Here is a 20,240-nt window from a genome sequence, read left to right on the forward strand (position 1 = left end):
GATGCTGTGTGTCTGTTTGGAGGAAAGAATGGATCAATCGCTGCCCACCCCTGCCCCTGGAGGTGCCGTGCCCTCATTACACAGAGGCCTGTTGGCAGCTTTTCTCACTGCACTTTTATCTTCTGATCTCTCCTTAAACACATTTTATAATTCTATTTCTTCCTTTTTTTCCCCAAATGTGCTTAATCATGGCACCGCTACCACTCTAGTTTTCATCGCCTCTATCCTTCCCTTTAAATACTCATGATTTAAAAACTGCCATCTACCTGACAGAGCTATCTACACCTTCTAACTATCCTGGATCTCCTTGAGCATCATCCCAAATGCCTGCTAAGTATCTCCACCTGAATATCTAGCTGCGACCTATACCCCACCTCAAACAAAAATCAAACTTACCACCTGCTAAGTATCTCCACCTGAATATCTAGCTGCGACCTATACCCCACCTCAAACAAAAATCAAACTTACCACCTTTCCACGTGTCAGTAGGTGCTTATTGGGTTTGACTGGGTTTTCAATACAGACCTGGGCTTTTGTGCAGTCACTTCCCCCCACCCCAACATTCACAAGCTGGGCATTGATAACATATATTCGGGTAACTGTTTTCAATTTTAACAGTTCAAATTACACAAAAAATTAATACTCAATCTTTTTTAGCCTACTACAACAGCCTGTTCCAAACTTACCTTTAAGTTCATGGGCATTTCCACTTTTAGTCCACCCTTAAGATAATAAGAAATTTTAATGTTAAATATATAAACATTTAAAACATTTGAAAGTAACTATGTGACATACATATATAGGTTATATAAAAATCTGATTATTGAAGATTATGTACCAGTTAAATTTAAGTTGTGGTAAATTTAAATTTTAAGAACAGAACTCTATAATAGTTAAAATCAAGCCAGACTTCTCTACATCAATGTAGATGGGGTAGGAGATATTAAAAGATACTTTCCAGCTTGGCCAGTGTGGCTCAGTGGTTGAGCAATGACCTATGAACCAGGATGTCATGGTTTGATTCCCAGTCAGGGCACATACTTGGGTTGTGGGCTCAATCCCCAGTGTGGGGCATGCAGGAGGCAGCCAGTCAGTGATTCTCTCTCATCATTGATGTTTCTCTCTCTCTCTCTCCCTTCCTCTCTGAGATTAAAAAAACATATATATTATACTTTCCAGATTACAACAACAACAAGGAAGGAAACAGAACTTCAGTCCTAAGCACACATGAGTAATTAAAGATTTAATCCCAAGTCCAAAAATAAGAGTGGAATTGTTAGATTTAAAAACCTCATTTGACAGAAGAGATTTCTAAAGCACTTATTACTAAAAGTCTTCTCTACAATTGCTTGGGCTTTTAAATTAGAGAGAGCACTTCCTCTTCCACATTCTGTCAATACTTTTTAGCATACTTAATGTTTTTTTGGCTTCAAGGTTGTAGAGCAAGCATGTCAAACTCATGGCCTACAGGCCACATGCCTTGTTTATTTGGCCCGTGTTAGCCTCTGAGTTTGTTGTAGAGCATAAAAAGTACCTTTCTTCTTACAAAAGAACTAATTCTATAATCTACTTGTTTCTAATGCTGTCCCACATTATAATATTTCTTAAAATTTCTTAGTTTGTTCTCAATTTTTCAAAAAGGCACAAAACCACCAAATATGCCTTTATCACACAGGTAACATTTAATTAACACTTTGCACCTCAAATAAAAATGTTTGCAAGAAAATAAACACTGAAGGTACTTATCTTTAAGAAAGCCACCAGTGACAGACTGCCCATTTACTACTAATGCTGAGCTTAGCATGCATTACTACAATTGAAGAGTATAATTTATTAGTAATTTATAATAAGCATAAAAAATTCAAAACTTTATTAAACAGTCAAAAATTTCACAGAACATTTATAAAGAAATTGCATGTACTGTTATAAAGTTAGCACAAAATAAATTAGACATTTGTCTTCTGGGAAAAAATTAAAATTTCTCACATGGATATTCTCTACAATATAAAGAAACAGAAAAACAATGAATTCATAGTTTGTTAGTTCAGTAGTATTCACATTCATTTCTCAGGACTGACATGCATGAGCAATCATCAGAGCTATTTAATTTTGGATTCATGGGTATTTGGAAAAATGTTTCCTTTTACATTTGCTTACCATTTGAAGTGGATGCAATGATTTCATTTCTGCTGCAGAAATCTCAAAGAGTCCATGGCCTTCCTCCAAAATTGTAGCTTGCCCCTTAAAATTAATATCTGGGTAGGCAAGCCAACTAGAAAGAAAGGAATGACTGGTTAAAGTATAACAGGAATACCTTAGTCTGGTTCTGTAAAAGTTAAAAGGGCTATGTAAAAACAAAACAAAAATCCATCATGGAATTATGCTAATAAACTCACTCAAAGTGACTGTGCCAACAAGAAACAACAAGTTAACATGCTATTAAGTACTTACATTCAAACACTACCGATCCTGTAATAAGTCTACCATATGTTTTCCAAGCATTAAAAATTTCCAATACGTCAAGTCAAGCAGAATATAAGTGAAGTATCAATTCCATGCCACCATGTTCCATTCTTTTGAAAACTGGAGCAATCAGAGGTAGGGATTCCACTAGGCATTTTACAACTTTGACCTACATTTTTATTTTTTTAATTTTTTTAAAAATATATTTTATTGATTTTTTACAGAGAGAAAGGGAGAGAGATAGTCAGAAACATCGATGAGAGAGAAACATCGATCAGCTGCCCCCTGCACATCTCCCACCGGGGATGTGCCCGCAACCCAGATACATGCCCTTGACCGGAATCGAACCCGGGACCTTTCAGTCCGCAGGCCGACGCTCTATCCACTGAGCCAAACCGGTTTCGGCATGACCTACATTTTTAGAATCAGTTATCAGTTCTACTGGCTGCCTTAGGAGCAGTATGTGAATAAGATTCCCCAAAGACTCATCTAGCTTCCACCTAAATTTGATAATTACAGATATTGCTCATGGATAGGGTTAATTCCTGGGTCTGCCCAAGAGTTCTAATCCATGGTTGGGGAAGATGAAGAAAGACGTCCTACAATGACCCCAAAATTCTACAGCACCATCGTCAAAGCAGATGAAAACAGTGAATGAAACAAGAGAGATCCATGCTGAACCAGGCATCACAGCATCTTTGAATTAAAACTAAACTCAGACCCATACTCCTGAAGATACCTTTGGAATCAGAAACGCCAAGCCTGAGCCCAACCCCTTAATTGCCTTATTTATAACATGAGCACAGCTCCACCTGCCTTGAAGGCATAGAGGAGCAATAAACAAAAAGGCACCATGTCCCTGGCACTGCAGAGGCACTCAGCAACTACTAGCACTGAGACGCTCCAGAAGTAGTTCAGGCTGCAGAATTTTAGGCCAGGACACACTTTTATTTCTAAGTCCTAAAATTTGGTGGAGAAAAAAAGATGGATGCATCGATTGACCGAGAATGGTGTGTGAGACCGTATATGCTCCTGGAGCCATACAGCAAAGACTTAATAGGAGCCAATGAGAGAGAATCTGTTCCGTCCCCGCAGCAGTCTTTCTTAGGTATCCAGGGGCGCCAAGGAAATGAACTTACACTTCAGAAATATGTGTGTCACTTACTGAAATATGAAACAAAAAGTTAACTTTGGTGGCCATCACTCACTGAAATAAAGAGAAATGGATACATACACTCCAGACTTCACAGTGAAGGACACGTATTTGGGGATATCCAGCTCTTCTAAGTTAGGGACCGCTCGCTGTATGCAGACAGGACAACATGGTGGGTCAGACTGCAGGCAAAGTTCTATCTCCGGAATACTGCAATCCTGGAAAAAAAGTTGGTTTTGAAATCATCTAAGAAACACACAGTCCAGTGTTCCAGCACCCTGGACACTCAGTTACAACTATTCTCATTGCTCAGTTAAATTTCTTCACAGGGCAACATAAAAGAAATACTGTTTCCCCATACCAGTTTTTTAAAGTAAATTTTTCGTCTTGAAAAAAAAATTTTTTACATTTGTCAGTTACAGTTTACATTCAATATTATTTTATATTAGTTTTAGTGTATAGCATAGTGGTTAGACATTTATATAATTTATGAAGTGATCTCCCCAATAAGTCTAGAAGCCACCTGGCACCATACATAGTTATTACAATATTTTTTACTATATTCCCTATGTTGTACTTTACATCCCCATTACTATTCTGTAACTGCCAATTTGTCCTTCCTAATCCCTTCACTTTTTCACCCATCTTCCCAACCCCCTCCTATCTGGCAACCAATACATTTTTCTATGAAGTTATGCTGATATGATGAAAATTATAAATATTAGTGTTTGAAAAAGTATTACTCCAATATATTCTGCTTTGTTTTTAGAAGTCTTGTTCCATGAAGCAATGCTCAGAGTTACCAAACTATCTGAGTGCCAAACACCTGTAAGCCTTCCTTCTTAGAAGCACAACAGAGCCACAGGGAGGAAAGGTTAAGTAAAAGCTGATCTCATGAGCAACATTAAAAAATAAATAGCAGAGAGGTACTACACCTTCAGTGTGTCATCTAATTTACATTGACAGAAGAGGTAGGAATTAGAGATGAGGGTAAAGGAAATCTGTTTTTCTACTTGTGGCATTTTATTTTCTTTAGTACAAGTTGACTTGAAGAAGAAAGGCATTAGGAAATTTGACCTACATTCCAGCACACATCCACTGTCACCACGTCTGTCAAACCTTCCTTAAAATTTCACTTGTGTTTATTTCTTATCTATTCCCATGTTCAAAGTCCTTCATCAAGGCCAAGACTTCGATTATGGGCCTATACCACCAGTCAAGTACCAGCCACTCTTAATACAGCTGGGGTTGTTAGAACACCACTTTCCTCATGACACTCCTTGGCTCAAGACCCAAGCACATCAAATTTATATTGGTTTCCCTTTCTATAATATGGTACCAACCCAGCAATCTATACTAATCTCCATAACTCTTCGGTCATACTGGTCTCCACGCTCTCTTCACTCCCTCTCTGGCCTCACTATGCTTTGTAAATGTCTCCCTCATTGAAATTACAGAGATAATCCTCTGTACTCTTACTTATGAAAATCCTATCTAATAACAGACAAACATGGTAATTGACTGTACCTTTGGTACGCCTCCCATTGGCTAATCAGTGTGATATGCAAATTAACCGCCAACAAAGATGGTGGCTAATTTGCATACTGCAGGCAGGGCGGGACAGCGCCATCCCGCCTGCCCTGCCACCATCCAGGCTTGCTATCTGCGACCCGGGGCGGCAGGCGTCCCGTGTGCGACCCGACCTGGGGCAGCCGGGTGGGGCAGCAGCGATCCGCCAGTCCGCCGGGGTGTCCCATGTGCAACCCGACCCAGGGTGGCAGGGCAGGACAGTGTGGCTCCTCTGTCACCCCAGCTTCCTCATCAGAGCTCCCTTGGGGTTCTAAGCCTTTAGTCGGACATCCCCCAAGGGTTCCCTGGCTACCAGAAGGATGTCTGACTGCAAGCTTAGGCCTGATCCCCCGGAGAGTGGGCCTAAGTCGACAGGTGGACATCCCCCAAGGGGTCCTGGACTGCAAATGGGCGCAGGCCGGGCTGAGGGACCCCCTCCGAGTGCACAAATTTTTGTGCACCGGGCCTCTAGTCTTTAAATAGTCAAGTTCTAAGTAAAAAATGACCTCAACTTTTCTTAGGGAATCAAAACCACAATTATTTTCCCTTCCTGAAAGTACAGATGTGCTTCTTTCTGAACACACAGTCTATCTCAGTAGGCGTGGGTGTTTTATTCTATGATTTAAGTTTCAGCAGCAAAATTCTCATCTAGGTCATCATGAAATTCAAATGATGACTATACTTTAATAAAATAGGTAAATGCAGTTAACAATCAGAGGTGACACTTACTGAACAATTGTATTTTTTATCACAATCAATTTTGCAATTTTAAAACTGTAAATTTCTAATTTTTTAACCTTTCTCCAAACTGAGTTCTCTTATTAATCATTATTAATAATTCTCCCTATGTAAAAGCAAGCAAATTGATACATTTTATTTTCAGAAAGTTAGTTCTAAAATGCAATACAGTAAAAAGCCATTACCTAAAACATTCTTTAAAGTATAAAAATTTATTTCCTTCTAAAGTTTCATTTCAAAAACAGCCAGAAATGTCCAGAACAGTCACCTGTCAATCTTCAAGGCTCTTTTGTTTGCTGTGAATAATAGAGTTCTAGGAACAGAACTGTGCCATACTCATGATCCCCTGGGGTTTGAGGGGCAGGAACAGAGCATAGAACTAAGTGTCTCACACAAACAAGCTTCCTCTGCATTGTGTTGTACAAACAATGTTTGGGTGGTGCACTTTAAAAGGGAAAAAGCTAGGAGGCATTCAAGTCCACCACAACACAGAAGGAAACAGCATAATGGAACATGCATGACAATGGCTAAAAAAAATGAAAAAATAAACAAAAATAAGAACGCTTAAGCTCTCAACTGTCTTTAATAGAGGATCAATATTTTTTCTCTAGTTGACTGAAAAATTTTTCACTAAGTTCTAGCTTCTTTATGGTGTCTACTCAAGAAATAAAGTCTTTTGCAAGACTTGCATAATTCTAGATGGTCAAAGGTAGTAAACACTAGCGACCGAAGGGTGCTTTACAGTAGCCTAGCAACAATAAACAGTTTACTCTCAGTAAAGAAACATTTATATGGCTTCCTTCCAGACTTTTCTAGCCATGATTTACTTTACAAATATATTTTGGTGAAATTTGCCAGCTTAGACTATTAAAGCAATTAGTTGGAAGGGAGACAAAGCTGCAGGATAGAAAAAGAGTGGGAATGAATTGCATTTTAAAAAAGAACAGTACGAAAATCTACTTGTCTCCACCTCACATAAATACTTCAGTCACTGATCTAACATCTCTCTTCTTGGTTCATTAATGAGGACACAACCTATGTAACTTCTGACCATAAGAAAAATGTCATTCCGTAAAAAAAATTAAATGCATGGTAAACACAGTATAATTTGCAATATTCATATCCTCTATTTGAGGAAAGAAAGCACTTGACTCAAGACTCACTGCGCTGCTATCCCACCCCCAGTTATTTTCACTGGGGCAGAGATGACGTTAGAGCAGATTCCACAATAATGGATGGCACCTGATCTATTCACAGCAAAGTGAAAAACACCAATGGAAGTATTATCTTTAAAGAACATTAAAGTTTTGACTAGTCTGAGTACAGCATCTAAAAGATGATGAAACAAGATAAGTTGGCGTAGGCCTCGGTGAATTTGGAATGGCCACCATGAAAGTAAAGTTATCCATAACCAGCATTTTGACACTGTTGGAGAAAGGAAGCAGTTTGATGCTCAATTCTTACTTTGTTAAATACTTAGAACAATGCTAATGCCTTTTCCATTCAACGCTCAATAGTTTTATTTTCCTTCCTCACTGAAAGTTGCTAGCCTGTTTGAGATATGTGGGCACTAACACTGCAATTTAAATAAGATTCCAAGAACAAACAATGGAAGAAGGAAAAAATGCAAGCATGACTTATTCTTTCTTATAGTATATTCTAAGCAAATGACAGATGTGCAAATACCGCTTTATAGACATTCTTAACAGACTGTTTTTTTTGTTTGATTTTATTATTGTTTGATTGGGTGGAGTGGGTTAGGAGGTAGCTGCTTACAACATCTTATTCATCTTTCTTTCCTCACCAGGCCTGGCATGGTGCCTGACACTCACAAGGAGGGCACAAAACCATGTTATTTAAATCTTGGCCGATTCCACCTACAAACTAATTATTCATTCAAGGAATTTCTAGTGAGTCAGCTAATTAAGCGAGCCCTATAGAGAAACACTGTCCTTTATGCCAAACCATTAATCTCCTTGCAGCACCAAAAACACCCTGCCAGGACTCCCTTGAGTTTCCTCCGCTGCCCAACTCCTGTTTATTTTCTCAAGATTCCAATCTGGTGCCACCCCCTCCAGGCAGGTGTCTCTGCTTTGTGCATCCTTGGGCCTTGCAGATAACTTCTTACATCATGTGGTCGTGTGGCTCCACTGTCTCTCCCTAGACGTTGAATAACCTGAAGCACGAGACTGTATCTCACTTGTTTTTCTATTCCCAATACCCATCACAGTACTGGGTCAAAAAGCAGACACAGATATTTGTAGACACAGGTTTGTTATAGTTTTGCAGAAATACATGCAGACACCCCTTTATGATAATATGAGTTTTTTGGTATGCTACCTACAATTATCAAGAATTTAATAACATCAATTCATATCATAATTTTCCGTTTTAAGCATATAAAAGAAATCTCCATAATTTGAAAAAAAAGTCTTTTGAGTACCATAGGAGTAATTAAACTAAATCATGTGCTATGTTACTGCTGAAGGAACTTTAAGAAACACGGAGCTTGCTTCCCTTATCTGACATCTGTCATTATCACTAATTCACTCCTTAAACCACCACAGGGCTACCTACAAAATGTGTTTTATACGGAAAGACTTCTCATCTTAGTATGAAATAACATTTTCTAAACAGAAAATAAAAATAGGCAATGCACCTTCGATTCCTCTCCCCATTCCTTCCTTCTCCTAACACTCCCTTTATTTCTCTCCTTCCTTTCTCCTTCCTTTCCCTCCTCCTCCTCCTCCTCCTCCTCCTCCTCCTCCTCCTCCTCCTCCTTCTTCTTCTTCTTCTCTCTCTCTCTCTCTCTCTCTCTCTCTCTCTCAGAACTACACAAAGGAGAAGAAATCTACACAGTGGGGCCTTGACTTACGAGTTTAATTCATTCCGTGACGGAGCTCGTAACTCAAATTACTCGTATGTCAAATCTTAAAGTGAATGAGTGAGACACGTGATGCTGGGCTGATGTTGTGGCGTTCACTGTGACGTTCGCTGTGCCAACTAGCGGTTGGGTATCTAAAGCTGGCTCATAACCCAAATTTTAGCTCGCAACTCAAAGCAAAAAATCAGCTGAGAGACAGCTCGTATCTCGAAAAACTCGTTAGTCGGGACACTCGTAAGTCAAGGCCCCACTGTACTAAAAAAAAGATATTTGGAAATATCAATTATTTTCCTAAAGATACCTGATGATATCTTTCTACTGCTATTAAAAAACTATATAAAAGCCTAAGCAACCGAATGACCAGTCAGCTGGTTGCTATGACGTGCACTGACCGCCAGGGAGCAGATGCTCAATGCAGGAGCTGCCCCGTGGTGGTCAGTGTGCTCCCACAGCCAATCTCCCGTGGCCGGCCAACCTCCCACAGTCCCTCCCCCCGGCCGGCCAACTTCCTGTGGTCCCTCCGCCCAGCAGTCCAGTCCCCCCGCCCCCGCCCTGATTGGCCCCAATCACTGGCTAGGCCAAGGGACCCCAACCATGCACGAATTTGTGCACTGGACCTCTAGTATATATATAATATCATGTACGATTTTATGGCCCAGATTACAATTAATACTTTAAATTAGCATTCACTTAATATGTATAATATGAAATATTATAATTAATACTAGAGGCCCGGTGCACGAAATTCGTGCACTTGGTTGGGGGGGGCGGGGGGAGGGTCCCTCAGCCTGGCCTCTGCCCTCTCACAGTCTGGGAGCCCCACGATTGATCACTCCAAAGAGGTAGAATCCACCCACCCGGCCGGGTTCCTCAATGGATTACCCCTGCAGAGGGAGGCCCTGCCCACTTGATGCAGCCCACCGGTTCGTGGCCTGGGCCTCCCTTTGTAGGGTGATCATGGAGCGATGGCTGGGCCCCCAACCAATCACATCGCACCCGCCTTGGCTGGCCTGGTGCTAGTGGGTGTCATAGTGCGGTCATCCGGAAGGTCATTTGGACAGTCATTCTGCTGTTCGGTTGTTTGGTTGATTTGCATATTACGCTTTTACTATTATAGATAACAAAGATCAATGAAATTAGCACAAATTATGGCAACCATTTCTAAACATTGCTAGGCCAAAGTACAGCTTTACTACGTGACAAACAAAACAAAATAAAAAATAGAAGAAATCAACAGTTCTCTTACCTTTATAACACGTTTGATAGAACCCAATACAAAGTTTCTCTGTGGATGCATTCTGTTCTGAAGGATCCAGTCACGATTTAGTACCTTTTCTCCTTCTTCTAACACACATTTCTGACCTTGGAAATGTGGTTTCTCATATAAAATCCAGCTGGGAAAAAAAAAAGCATGATCAGTTATAATTGATTTTCTAAGAAATGAAGCATAAAGCAAAAGAAAAGTCATAGACCATTTTATCTATTTGCATTTTTAAATCTGGGTGATTTTCTACTATTAGCATAAAATCCTATTTTTGAAATGATATATATGCTAGTTTAAGTACAAACAGTATAAGAAAAAATAAACTTGGAAGTAATACTTCCTGAAATAATACTATAATCCATGCCTATCCCTATATGTATATATGCACTTTATAGATGTTGTACACACAAAGTTACAAATTTATAATAAAAGCAGTAGCTTAACAATTCCAAATTCCACTTCTACTCTAATTTTCCTGTCACTGGTTAACAGAGGACGTGTGTCCCATTTTACTACATGAAGCCAGCACTACTTAATGCTTACAACATGACTACTGACCAGTGGGTAACTCAAATACTGGGCAAAGAAGTCCTGGCTCGACATATCCATGGGATATGGTCCATAAGAACAAGTGAGGTCCCCCCCTCATTTTGACAACATACAAAGAATCCTTCATGTTTTGAGCAGGTCAGCTGCACAAATGACTAAGTATGTGGCTTTCACATTCTTAGCATCCCACCAACTTCAAACTCATTTTCAAAACTATGCTTCATTCAACTGAAGCCTTCAGCTCAACTTGCCAAATCTGTCCTGTGAATAATGCAGTTACACAACGGTACTGATTGTTATATTGTATACATTAGCTCTTGCCACTTACTGTTGGCTTTAAGCACTAAGAACAGCCTGTATTTGCTGCCACAGGAAACAGAACAATCTATGTATATAAAAGCCTAAGCGACTGTCCAACTGGTAGCTATGACGCACAATGACCACCATGGGACAGATGCTCAACGCAGGAGCTGCAGAGCTGCAGTGAATTGGCAGCTGTGGTTCTTGGGTGACGCACCCGGAACCAGAGCGGAGGGAGTCCTCACAATCTGAGACCCCTTGGGGGATGTCGGAGAGCCGGTTTTGGCTCGATCCCCGCAGGCCAGGCCGAGGGACTCCAATGGTGCACGAATCCGTGCACTGGGCCTCTAACTAAGTTATAAAACACTAATAATGCTTCAAAATATTCTGTCAAAAAAGAGGGGAAAGGGAATGTGACTTTAATAAAAAAAAAATACCAAAGTATAAATGGCAACCAAACATTTAATTTAGCGGGGGGGGGGGGGGGGTGCTATAAAATTCTAAGAGATCTCTTACCAGCCTCTTACAACTCTTATCAGTACCCCATTTGGAAAGGTCCATGATGTAGCATCGAGAATACTACAGTAGACCTCTTGTTTATAATTACTTCCGTGGAGATCATAGATAACCATCTGCAACATATAGAAAACAGGCACAATAACTAACTTTAAAAATGCATTTAAAATTGTCAAAAGTCCTAGAGTCTAGAAAATAAAATATCCTGAGTATATAAAGTAGACATGACTTTAGATGTTAAATCCTTAAATAAAATAATCCTTTTCTAACTCAGCTCAAAGTCTTTACTTAAAACTCCTTAAGCCTAATAGTAACTATATTTTTCATATTATATATTAGTCTATGTAAGAATCTTATGCTGCCCAGCTGGCATGGCTCAGTGGTTGAGCATTGACCTATGAACTGGTCAAGGCATAAGCCCGGGTTGCCGGCTTGATCCCCAGTGTGGGGCGTGCAGGAAACAGCTGATCAATGATTCTCTCTCATCACCGATGTTTCTCTCTCTCCCTCCCACTCTCTTCCTCTCTAAAATCAATACAAAATAAAAAAAATAAAAAGAAAGAAAAAAAAACTTATGCTTACCTTTCCAGGTCTTGGGTTACACCTCAGAGATTGTATGTCAACATTCTGAAATAATAAACGTGGAAGAAGTAAGCCTTAAGAAACATCATTGGAAAGATACATTGTTCACTTTCTCAGCCATCACAAATCAAATTTCCCACATTTACTCGGTGACATAATGTGCAAGGTGTACCTCTAGGTGTTACAAAGAAGTAAAGGTAAAAATAGAGGAAAATGTGTTGTCTCTGCCCTCAGGAAGCTTATGGCTTGGAAGGGAGAAATAGTTGATTGCACTCTCATGACACTTCTAAGGGGTGGGGGGCTAAGTTAAACCCACAGGTAAAATACCAGGTTGTGAAAGAAAATGCCAGGTTATGAAAGTTAAGGCAAATGGCACCAGCATGGAGGTGGGTGAAGGAGAAGATTTGAAAGAGGCTTGTCTGAGGAAGTGGGATGGAGAAGACCTTGAAAAACAGAATTTCAATAAGTGAAAAAATATGGCTGTAGAAAAAAAGTCCAGGAAGAGAACCCGAGAAGAAATATGTTGGTAGGAAACACAGCGTGTGAACCAGAGCATAAGGAGGCAAGGCTGCACAAATAGAATTTGGGGGCCTTGTAATACAGAGTGAGGAGGTTCCACTTGATTTGGTAGACAACAGGGAGGCATTAAAAAAACACTTATTTAAATCATTTTTTAAAAATGACTTTGCCTTGCAAGCTGTTGGTTGGTATTCAAGTATTACTATTTGCTCCTAAGGCTATTCCATGTAAAGGTACAGGCTTTGGACCCCTAGAAAAAGTTTCATAGTCTTGAGAATGCCAGAAAGGAAAGTCCCATGTTCAATGAATATTCTACATTAGCCATTTAAACATTTCTAAGTCAAAGAAAAGTGTAACTGAATTTCAAAAAATTTTCCAACTATAATGTTATCAGCTCTTTTTCTTGGAATTAGGCTGTTCATTGCCCTGCTTTGAATGAACAACAACATGAGCAACTAAAGTAAGAGGAGGCTGTTAAGCAAACAGTTAAAATATTTTTAAGTATTTAAAATATTTCCAACTACTATGAAATATTTTCCTGAGATACATAAGCTCAACAAAAAGTATCAATTTTTAAAAATATATATTTTTATTGATTTCAGAGAGGAAGGGAGTGGGGGAGAGAGATAGAAACATCAATCATGAGAGAGAATCATTGATCGCTTGCCTCTTACACACCCCACACTGGAAATGGAGCCCAAACCTGACTGGGAATGGAACTATGACCTCCTGTGGCTTAATCACTGAGCCACACTGGCTGGGCAAAAGTATCAATTTTTCTCACATATAGTCAGAGAAATTCAGAATCTTGTAACTTAATTTAGTTTAAAAACCAATGATAGTACTGATTGGTGTGGCTCAGTTGGTTAGAACGTCGTCCCATGCACCAAAGGGTCATGTGTTTGATTCCTAGTCAGGGCACATACTTTGGTTGTGGGTTCAGTTCCTGGTCATGGTGCATGTTGGAGGTAGCCTATCGATGTTCCTCTCCCACACCGATGTTTCTCTTCTCTCTCCCCTCTCCTTTTCCATCCCCCTTTCTCTCTCTCTAAAAAAATCAATAATTAAATAAAACCACACATATCCTCAGTGAGGATTTAAAAAAACAACAACTGCCCTTGCTGGTTGGGGCACATGCCCGGATTGTGGGTTTGATCCCCCATAGGGGGCATGTAGGAGGCAGCCTATCAATGTTCCACTTTCACATAGATGTTTCTCTCTCCCTCACTTCCTTTCTCTCTAAAAATCAATTAAAAATTAAAAACAAAACTAAATATAGCAAAGAACTGGAAAATAACTTGCTTCTCTGCCTTTAAATTTTGAGCTAAATTCTTTTTCTCAATGTAACAACTTAGCTAAAAATACATAACTTATGCTACAGTTCAACCAAAGAATAAATTAACCTCTGATAATTTTAAAAACAATCTTTACACATCAAAACATTGATTTTTCTTAAATTTCTAGGTCGTTTAATGACCCAAGCACTACTTCACTTAAGCACTAGTTAATAATCAAAATGACTTACCTCTATGAATGGGCTTAATCTGCCTGAGTTGTCTTGAGCACGGAAATATTCTGAAGCCGGTTCCTGCAAAGTCCCACCAAATCGGGCTCCTTTTTCTGAGGAGTGGGTTTTGGAAGTCTGCAAATACTGATGATAAGCACTCTTTACAGAAGAATGTAGTTTAGAAGTAAGGTCAGACTTTTGTAGAAATGGGGCCTTTTCTGGCCACAGCCCAATTTGCAGATTGGGGGTTGTAGGTTCCTTTGCCTTCACAGATGAATTCATAGAAATTCCAGTCCTTTCCTGGTCATCATCAGAGTCAAACGTGATGGAAGGATCTGACCACTTGAAGGCAACGGATTCCCTCCTGCTAGCTCTGAGACTTCCCTTATGCAATGACTCTTCTTCCTCTTCCCCTAACTCCTGCCTCTCCTCTTCATCAAAATTCATCTTTAAGCGCTCTGACACCGACTGGAGAAGCGATAAAACAGAAGAGGGCTGGTTGGCATTATCCCTAGATTTTGTGGAGCCATAATGACCAGGTGAGACCTCGTTGGATAGAATGTCCTCCTGAGAGCTGTCATCCTCATAGATGGGAGACAAAGCTAAGGGATAAATTTTGTACCTTTTGGCTTCTACTGATAAGAACATTTCTGAGCTATCACTATCAAAGTTCTCACCTAATTTAGTACCTCTTTCAAAATGATGGACCAGGTCAGTTCTACTCTCAGACCTTTCACATGTGACAACAGGTATGCTGCCAGGGGGTGCATCAGGAAACGAGGGACAGGCTCTCCTCACTTCAGCAGGAGCACACTTGTCTTCACCTTGAAGGGGTTCTTCATACAATATAGTGAAGGAAGGGTTTTCCTGTTCAGCCTGAGAAATGAAGGCTAAGTTAGAGTCTTCTCTTTTATCGCAACCATCTCCTAGATTTCTTGTTTTGTTATCTACTGCAGTAACAGCTGTTCTTCTGTCTAGCCTTTCTATAGTATCCACAGGTTGAAATTCTGGCATTGCTAAGGCAGGGTAGCCTTCAAAATCCTTACTTAACGTAGGCGGTTCATATCCCCTGAAATAGGAAGCAAGTCGGTTGTCACGTGCTATCAAGCCTTCCTTTACTTCAGTGGGCTCTTCCTCCATTTCTCCAATACTCTCTTCAGCATAATCTTGGGGTACTTTTTCAGGTTCAGATATGGGAGGCATGGCCTCTGCTTGTGTAACGGGCAATTCCAGACCTGTCCCATATGTTTTTCCTACATCTACCACTGCAGGTAACACTTGGTGTTTCCTGACAGTCCCATCAGAATCTTCTGGGGCTGTTCTCTCCATCTCTATCATAGAGGGCATGGACACAATCGTTCTAACTGTCTCTTTAGCATCCCTCTTGCATGCTTTTCCCATTTCTGGAGAGGCAGGGGCTGCCTTTTTGGGTATTTTTTTCACTTCCAATGCAAAAGGCACCTTTTCAGTTTTCCTAGTAACTCCTTCAGCATCCATTTGGTAACTGTTTTCCATTCCCAACACAGGCCTTTCAGTCTTCTCGGCAACCCCCTCGGAATCTTCATGGTAGATGTTTACCACTTCAAACACAACGGGCATCACCTCAGTTTTGTCCATATCTCCCTCAGCATCCTTTTGGTAAATGTCTTCTATTTCTGATGCAGGAGGCATCACTTCAGACTTTTCAGTAAACCCCTCAGCATCTTTTTGGTAGATATTTTCTATTTCTGACACAACTGCTGTCACCCCGGTCTTGCCAACATCACCTTCAGCATGCTTTTGGCAAATATTTTCCATTCCCAGTTTAACAGACATCACTTCAGTCTTTCCAGTAATTTCCTCGGCATCTTTTTGACAGATATTTTTTACTTCTGACATAACAGGCATCACGTCAGTTTTGCCAATATCCCTTTCAGTATCCCCCATCTTACATGCCTTTTCCATTCCTAAAAGGGCAGGTATTCCCTCAGTTTTTTCATGATACCCCTCAGCATCCATTTGGTGTACTTCTTGCATTTTAAAACTGCCAGCTGTGGGCTCAGTTTTTGTCTCATTCAATTCATCATCCCTTTTATGTGTTCCTCCCATTTCTGACATAAGGGGGACTGCCTCATTTTTCATAACACTATATTCAGCATTCTTTCGGTTTGTTTTTCCTATTTCTAACATGGAAGGGATAAGCTCAGTGTTTCCTATATTTCCTTCAGCATCCTTTTTGTGCACTTGCCCTACTTCTGACATTGCAAGGGGTATGCTCTTATTACTGTGTGCTGGCAAGCCCTTTTCAGGCATACACACAAGACTATCAGACAAACTGCTTCTGGATGTCCCAGGTAAATGGATGTCATCATTTGCGCATGGAGGCCATCGGACATTTAATACAAGAGTTCCAGTATCCTCTGTCCCAGTTTTTTGATTATTCACACATTCTATTTCCATTTTCTCTTTAGAGTCCTCCTTGAGAAGTACATGTGTTTCTACCCTATCATCTGACCCTTTACGGGGAAAGTCTTCAGCTAGTAAAACAGTATCTGATTCCTGCAAGTTTATACCATCAGACTGTCCAGCTCCGTTTCCTTTAATTGACTCTGTGTTACTTACAGAGAAGAATCTACCTAATACTTTATGTTCACTAATTTCACATGTGCTTTGATTTACTACCTGTTTTGATACCACCAACTCCCTTACAGGAGGCTTAACACTATCACTGTTCAGCATTTTTGGAGTATTAGCCTGAAGTTCAGAATCCCAGGTAGTCTCAGTATCTTCAAAAGCATCCTTTGTTATATGTTCTCGGACTGAATTAATAATCTCACTGACTAATTCCCTAGCTTGATCTTCTAACAAACAAGATACATCCATTCTATCAGAATCAAAAAGGAGACTCTCCTCACCAGGTGCAGGCGAAACACAGGCCCTTTCTTCCCCTTGGACTCCTGCCATGTTTCCCAAGTCCTGCTCTTCCAAAAGCTCTGTCAGTTGGCTCCCCGGCAGTGGCGCCTTCGCTGGGTTCTCCTCAGGCGTGCCTTCTGGCAGGGCGCCAGGGTCCATGATGCCGTCTTTGGCCAGATGCTCCTGGCAGGTATCAACTGTGTGCTTGGATTTCAGGTCTTTCCTAACAGAATCAAAGACCTCGCCGATCAACGTGTCAGCCTTTTTCAGCAAACCGCTTCTGAGGGCCCCGAGCTGGTGCTCAGCAGAGGCTTCAGAACACTGCTGGCGGGAGCTGTTAACTGACGCCGAGGCCCCAGCAACTGCTCCCGCCTCTGCTTCCATGGGCCTGTCAAACGGGGCAGCAGTTGGGAAATCCAGAGATACCGTCCCAGTACGATTACCCAAATGTCCCTGAAAGGAGGTCACTTCAGCCCCTGTTGGTACAGATGCTTCCAATTCCAAATAAGAGCTATCAGGGTACAGCCGGTTAGTTAAGGCACCTTCATGTGTGGTATCTATAGCAACTTCTGCAGAACCAAAATTATCCAGGGGATTATGTGAACTCGTGACCATGCTGACTCCTTCGGCCTTACTAGAGGAAGGCATGCTGTCAACCCCACCTTTCTTTCCCTGAGACGAGGCTTCCTTCTCGGATCTGAGCACAGAAGGAACACCGAGAACGCTTGCATCTTCAGGTGCAAAAGTGTTTTTTTCCAAAGTGATGTCAGAACCTAGAAAAGGTGAATTTACTTTTGTGCTGTCAGTTTCTTGGCATTTGGGGCAAGTATTAGTTAGGCTGAGTTCTGCTGTGTCTGAGAAACCTGAAATCTTTTGAGTCCCACAAATATCTGAAGGTTCATAACTCACATAAGTGTTGGCTTTTTCATCATGAATGGGAGGTAAAATCCCAGGTGTATTACTTCTGAGAAAAGCAGAAGCAGAAGCCAGCACTTCTACCTCTGTTTCCTTTACACCTTGACATCTGGAGACAGAAGGAGAAACCTCCGCTTGGCAATTCTCTTTAAGTCCAGCATCTGAGTATTTTTCTTTAAGCTCATTATGATCCACCAATTGACAACTTTGGTCCTGTTCAGCCTCTGGAGAGGTTAACTCTGATAAGATAGGCTTTGCTGGCACATCTGTCATTTCAAATGGAGAAGAAATTTTATCCTGAGAAATGTCTCCAGGGTCTGTGTGGGAAACAGGTATCTCGGAGAGGGCTATAGCTTTTCCTCTTCCAGAATGCGACTCCACAGGAACACTACTCTGACCATTGACTTCAGCTTTTGAGAAAACTTTAGCAGCGTTACTAGTTTTGGTGTCCAAGGAAAGAGAGCCAGACTTGTCCACAGTGCTTTTCCTTGCTCCGCTGTTTGGACGCATTAACTCTGCTTTCTGAGGGTCCTGAGAGGAAATGGAACTGTGATGCTCAAAGAGCCTTTCATCCTCCAATCTCGAGTCCACCCCCCTCAGGTGGGTGTCACTGGTTTCAGGGTCTAGTGGAACCTGGCATTTTTCACTATTAGGAAGAACATCCTTGGATTCAAGAATCACAGGGTGAAGGCAAGCTAGAGGACTCTTCCCATCTGCAGCGTCAATGTGATTCGCCACATTTTCTTCTCGACACTCACCAGGCTCATTGGAAACACCAACAATGTTGACATCCCCTGTTTCAATGAGCACAGAAGACCCCTCATTCTTTAAAACAGGCACATCCAACCTGCTCAGCATACTAATTCCAGGAACAATGGGGGGAGATGAAGCACTGGACTTTGATTTTTCACAGTCAAGGGGAAGAGAGGTTCTGGTATCAAGTGATACTTGAGTTTGTTGAAAACTCTCAGAGTCGGGAAGAGAGTCTGAAATGTGATTTCTATGACGTTTGAAGGACAGGTCAGGGGTAATTTTGTTTTCTAGGCAGGCTACACCTGGTGACTCACTGATGCATTTTACAGCAGCAGGGTCCTTTTGATTGATTCTAAGAGCATGAGGCATTTTGCCATGTGGCCCCAAATCAAGGCTTTTGGGTTCTGCTATAGACAACTGGTCAGTATCTTTGGGTAATGGCTCAATTCCATCTTCTGCATTGTTTGCGTGACTTGACGCTGTGGGTTCACCAACTAAGACAGTTTCTGTTTCTTGCCTGATTTCTGTAACAGCTGGATTTTTCTGTGCATCTCGGGCAGACAACCTGTTTCCTTCATTTACAAGTTCAGTGCCTGTCACAGCATGTCTTGGAAGAGCAGCGGTGTGACTGGCAGCCTGTTGTGATGAGTTACCTACAGTTGGCGTGTCAGAACACTCACTCTCTGGAGACAGCAAGTCTTCATGCCTGATGGATTTATCTGGACACGGAAAATCTGTACTTTCCTGTTGGGTACTGTCACTTCCATCAGATTTACTACAAGACAAGTCAGCAACAGCAGGGTGCTCAGGCTCGACATGCTCTTCCCTTTGCACCAGGCTCCCATCACTCCCGATGGAGCTGTTTTCTTCTGTTGCAGTCTCGGGAGGAGTTATCCTCTGAAAGCCTGGACGGCCAGGGGCTGTGCCGCTGCAACTTCCTGTAAACAATGCGGAACACACTAGATTTCCGTCAGTCTGAGAAACTAGCACATGACTTAAATGCTGCTGTGAGTCAGATTCTCCAACAGCAAAGCTGGAGTTAGTCACAGAAGAAGGGGATGGCCTACTTCCCTCAGGTCCCCCAGGGCCATTTTTATTTAAAACATCCTTAGAAGAAGCAATCTTCAGCAAGTCTGGGTTGTTTGTCAGATGGCTTTCTGTGTTGAGACTTATTCTGCTACAATCAGAGTCTTCTAATAGGTCTCCATGCATATGTCCTTTCATAGCTATGTCTGTGCGAGATGATGACAAAGATGACCGCATCCCAGCCTCAATCTCATTTCCAGGGCCAGTATGTGTGCTCGTACTAGAGTCAGAACTTTCATTTTCTCTGTCCAAGGGATTCACAGTTTCTAACACAGTCTGTTGCTTCAAAAATTTCCTAATTTGTCTGGGGCCTCGATACGTTGCATATGTTACTGAAGGCCTCTCTGGTTTACCATCTGCTTGTCTGTGAATAAACAAAACAAAACAAAAAACAAAACACAAACAGCATGAGAGTATCAGAAAATATGATTAGAACACCTTCAGAGTAATCCCAGAAACTCTGGTGACGTGTATCTCATAATAGGGAAGGGTTTTCACCTTTCTATGTAGAGAAAAGCTATAAAACCAGCAGTTTGTTTTTTCAAATTAC

At 41.2% G+C, this 20,240-nt stretch overlaps 1 protein-coding gene across 1 annotated transcript in view; it reads right to left on the reverse strand.

Annotated features, from left to right (window-relative positions):
- The window catches only part of CRYBG3 (crystallin beta-gamma domain containing 3), a gene marked incomplete at its 5' end in the record, with an annotated part of 133,244 nt that overhangs the window by 64,852 nt on the left and 48,152 nt on the right, over positions 1-20,240 (reverse strand). Inside the window, 7 exons of the mRNA XM_081086732.1 lie at positions 687-722; positions 2,158-2,272; positions 3,698-3,834; positions 10,054-10,201; positions 11,437-11,552; positions 12,019-12,063; positions 14,063-20,054. Of these exons, the coding sequence (XP_080942858.1) occupies positions 687-722; positions 2,158-2,272; positions 3,698-3,834; positions 10,054-10,201; positions 11,437-11,552; positions 12,019-12,063; positions 14,063-20,054 (6,589 nt within the window). The remainder of the gene's footprint in view (positions 1-686; positions 723-2,157; positions 2,273-3,697; positions 3,835-10,053; positions 10,202-11,436; positions 11,553-12,018; positions 12,064-14,062; positions 20,055-20,240) is intronic.

This window comes from Myotis nattereri (assembly GCF_964212035.1).
Source record: "Myotis nattereri genome assembly, chromosome: 3".
In the NCBI taxonomy this organism is placed as follows: domain Eukaryota; kingdom Metazoa; phylum Chordata; class Mammalia; order Chiroptera; family Vespertilionidae; genus Myotis; species Myotis nattereri.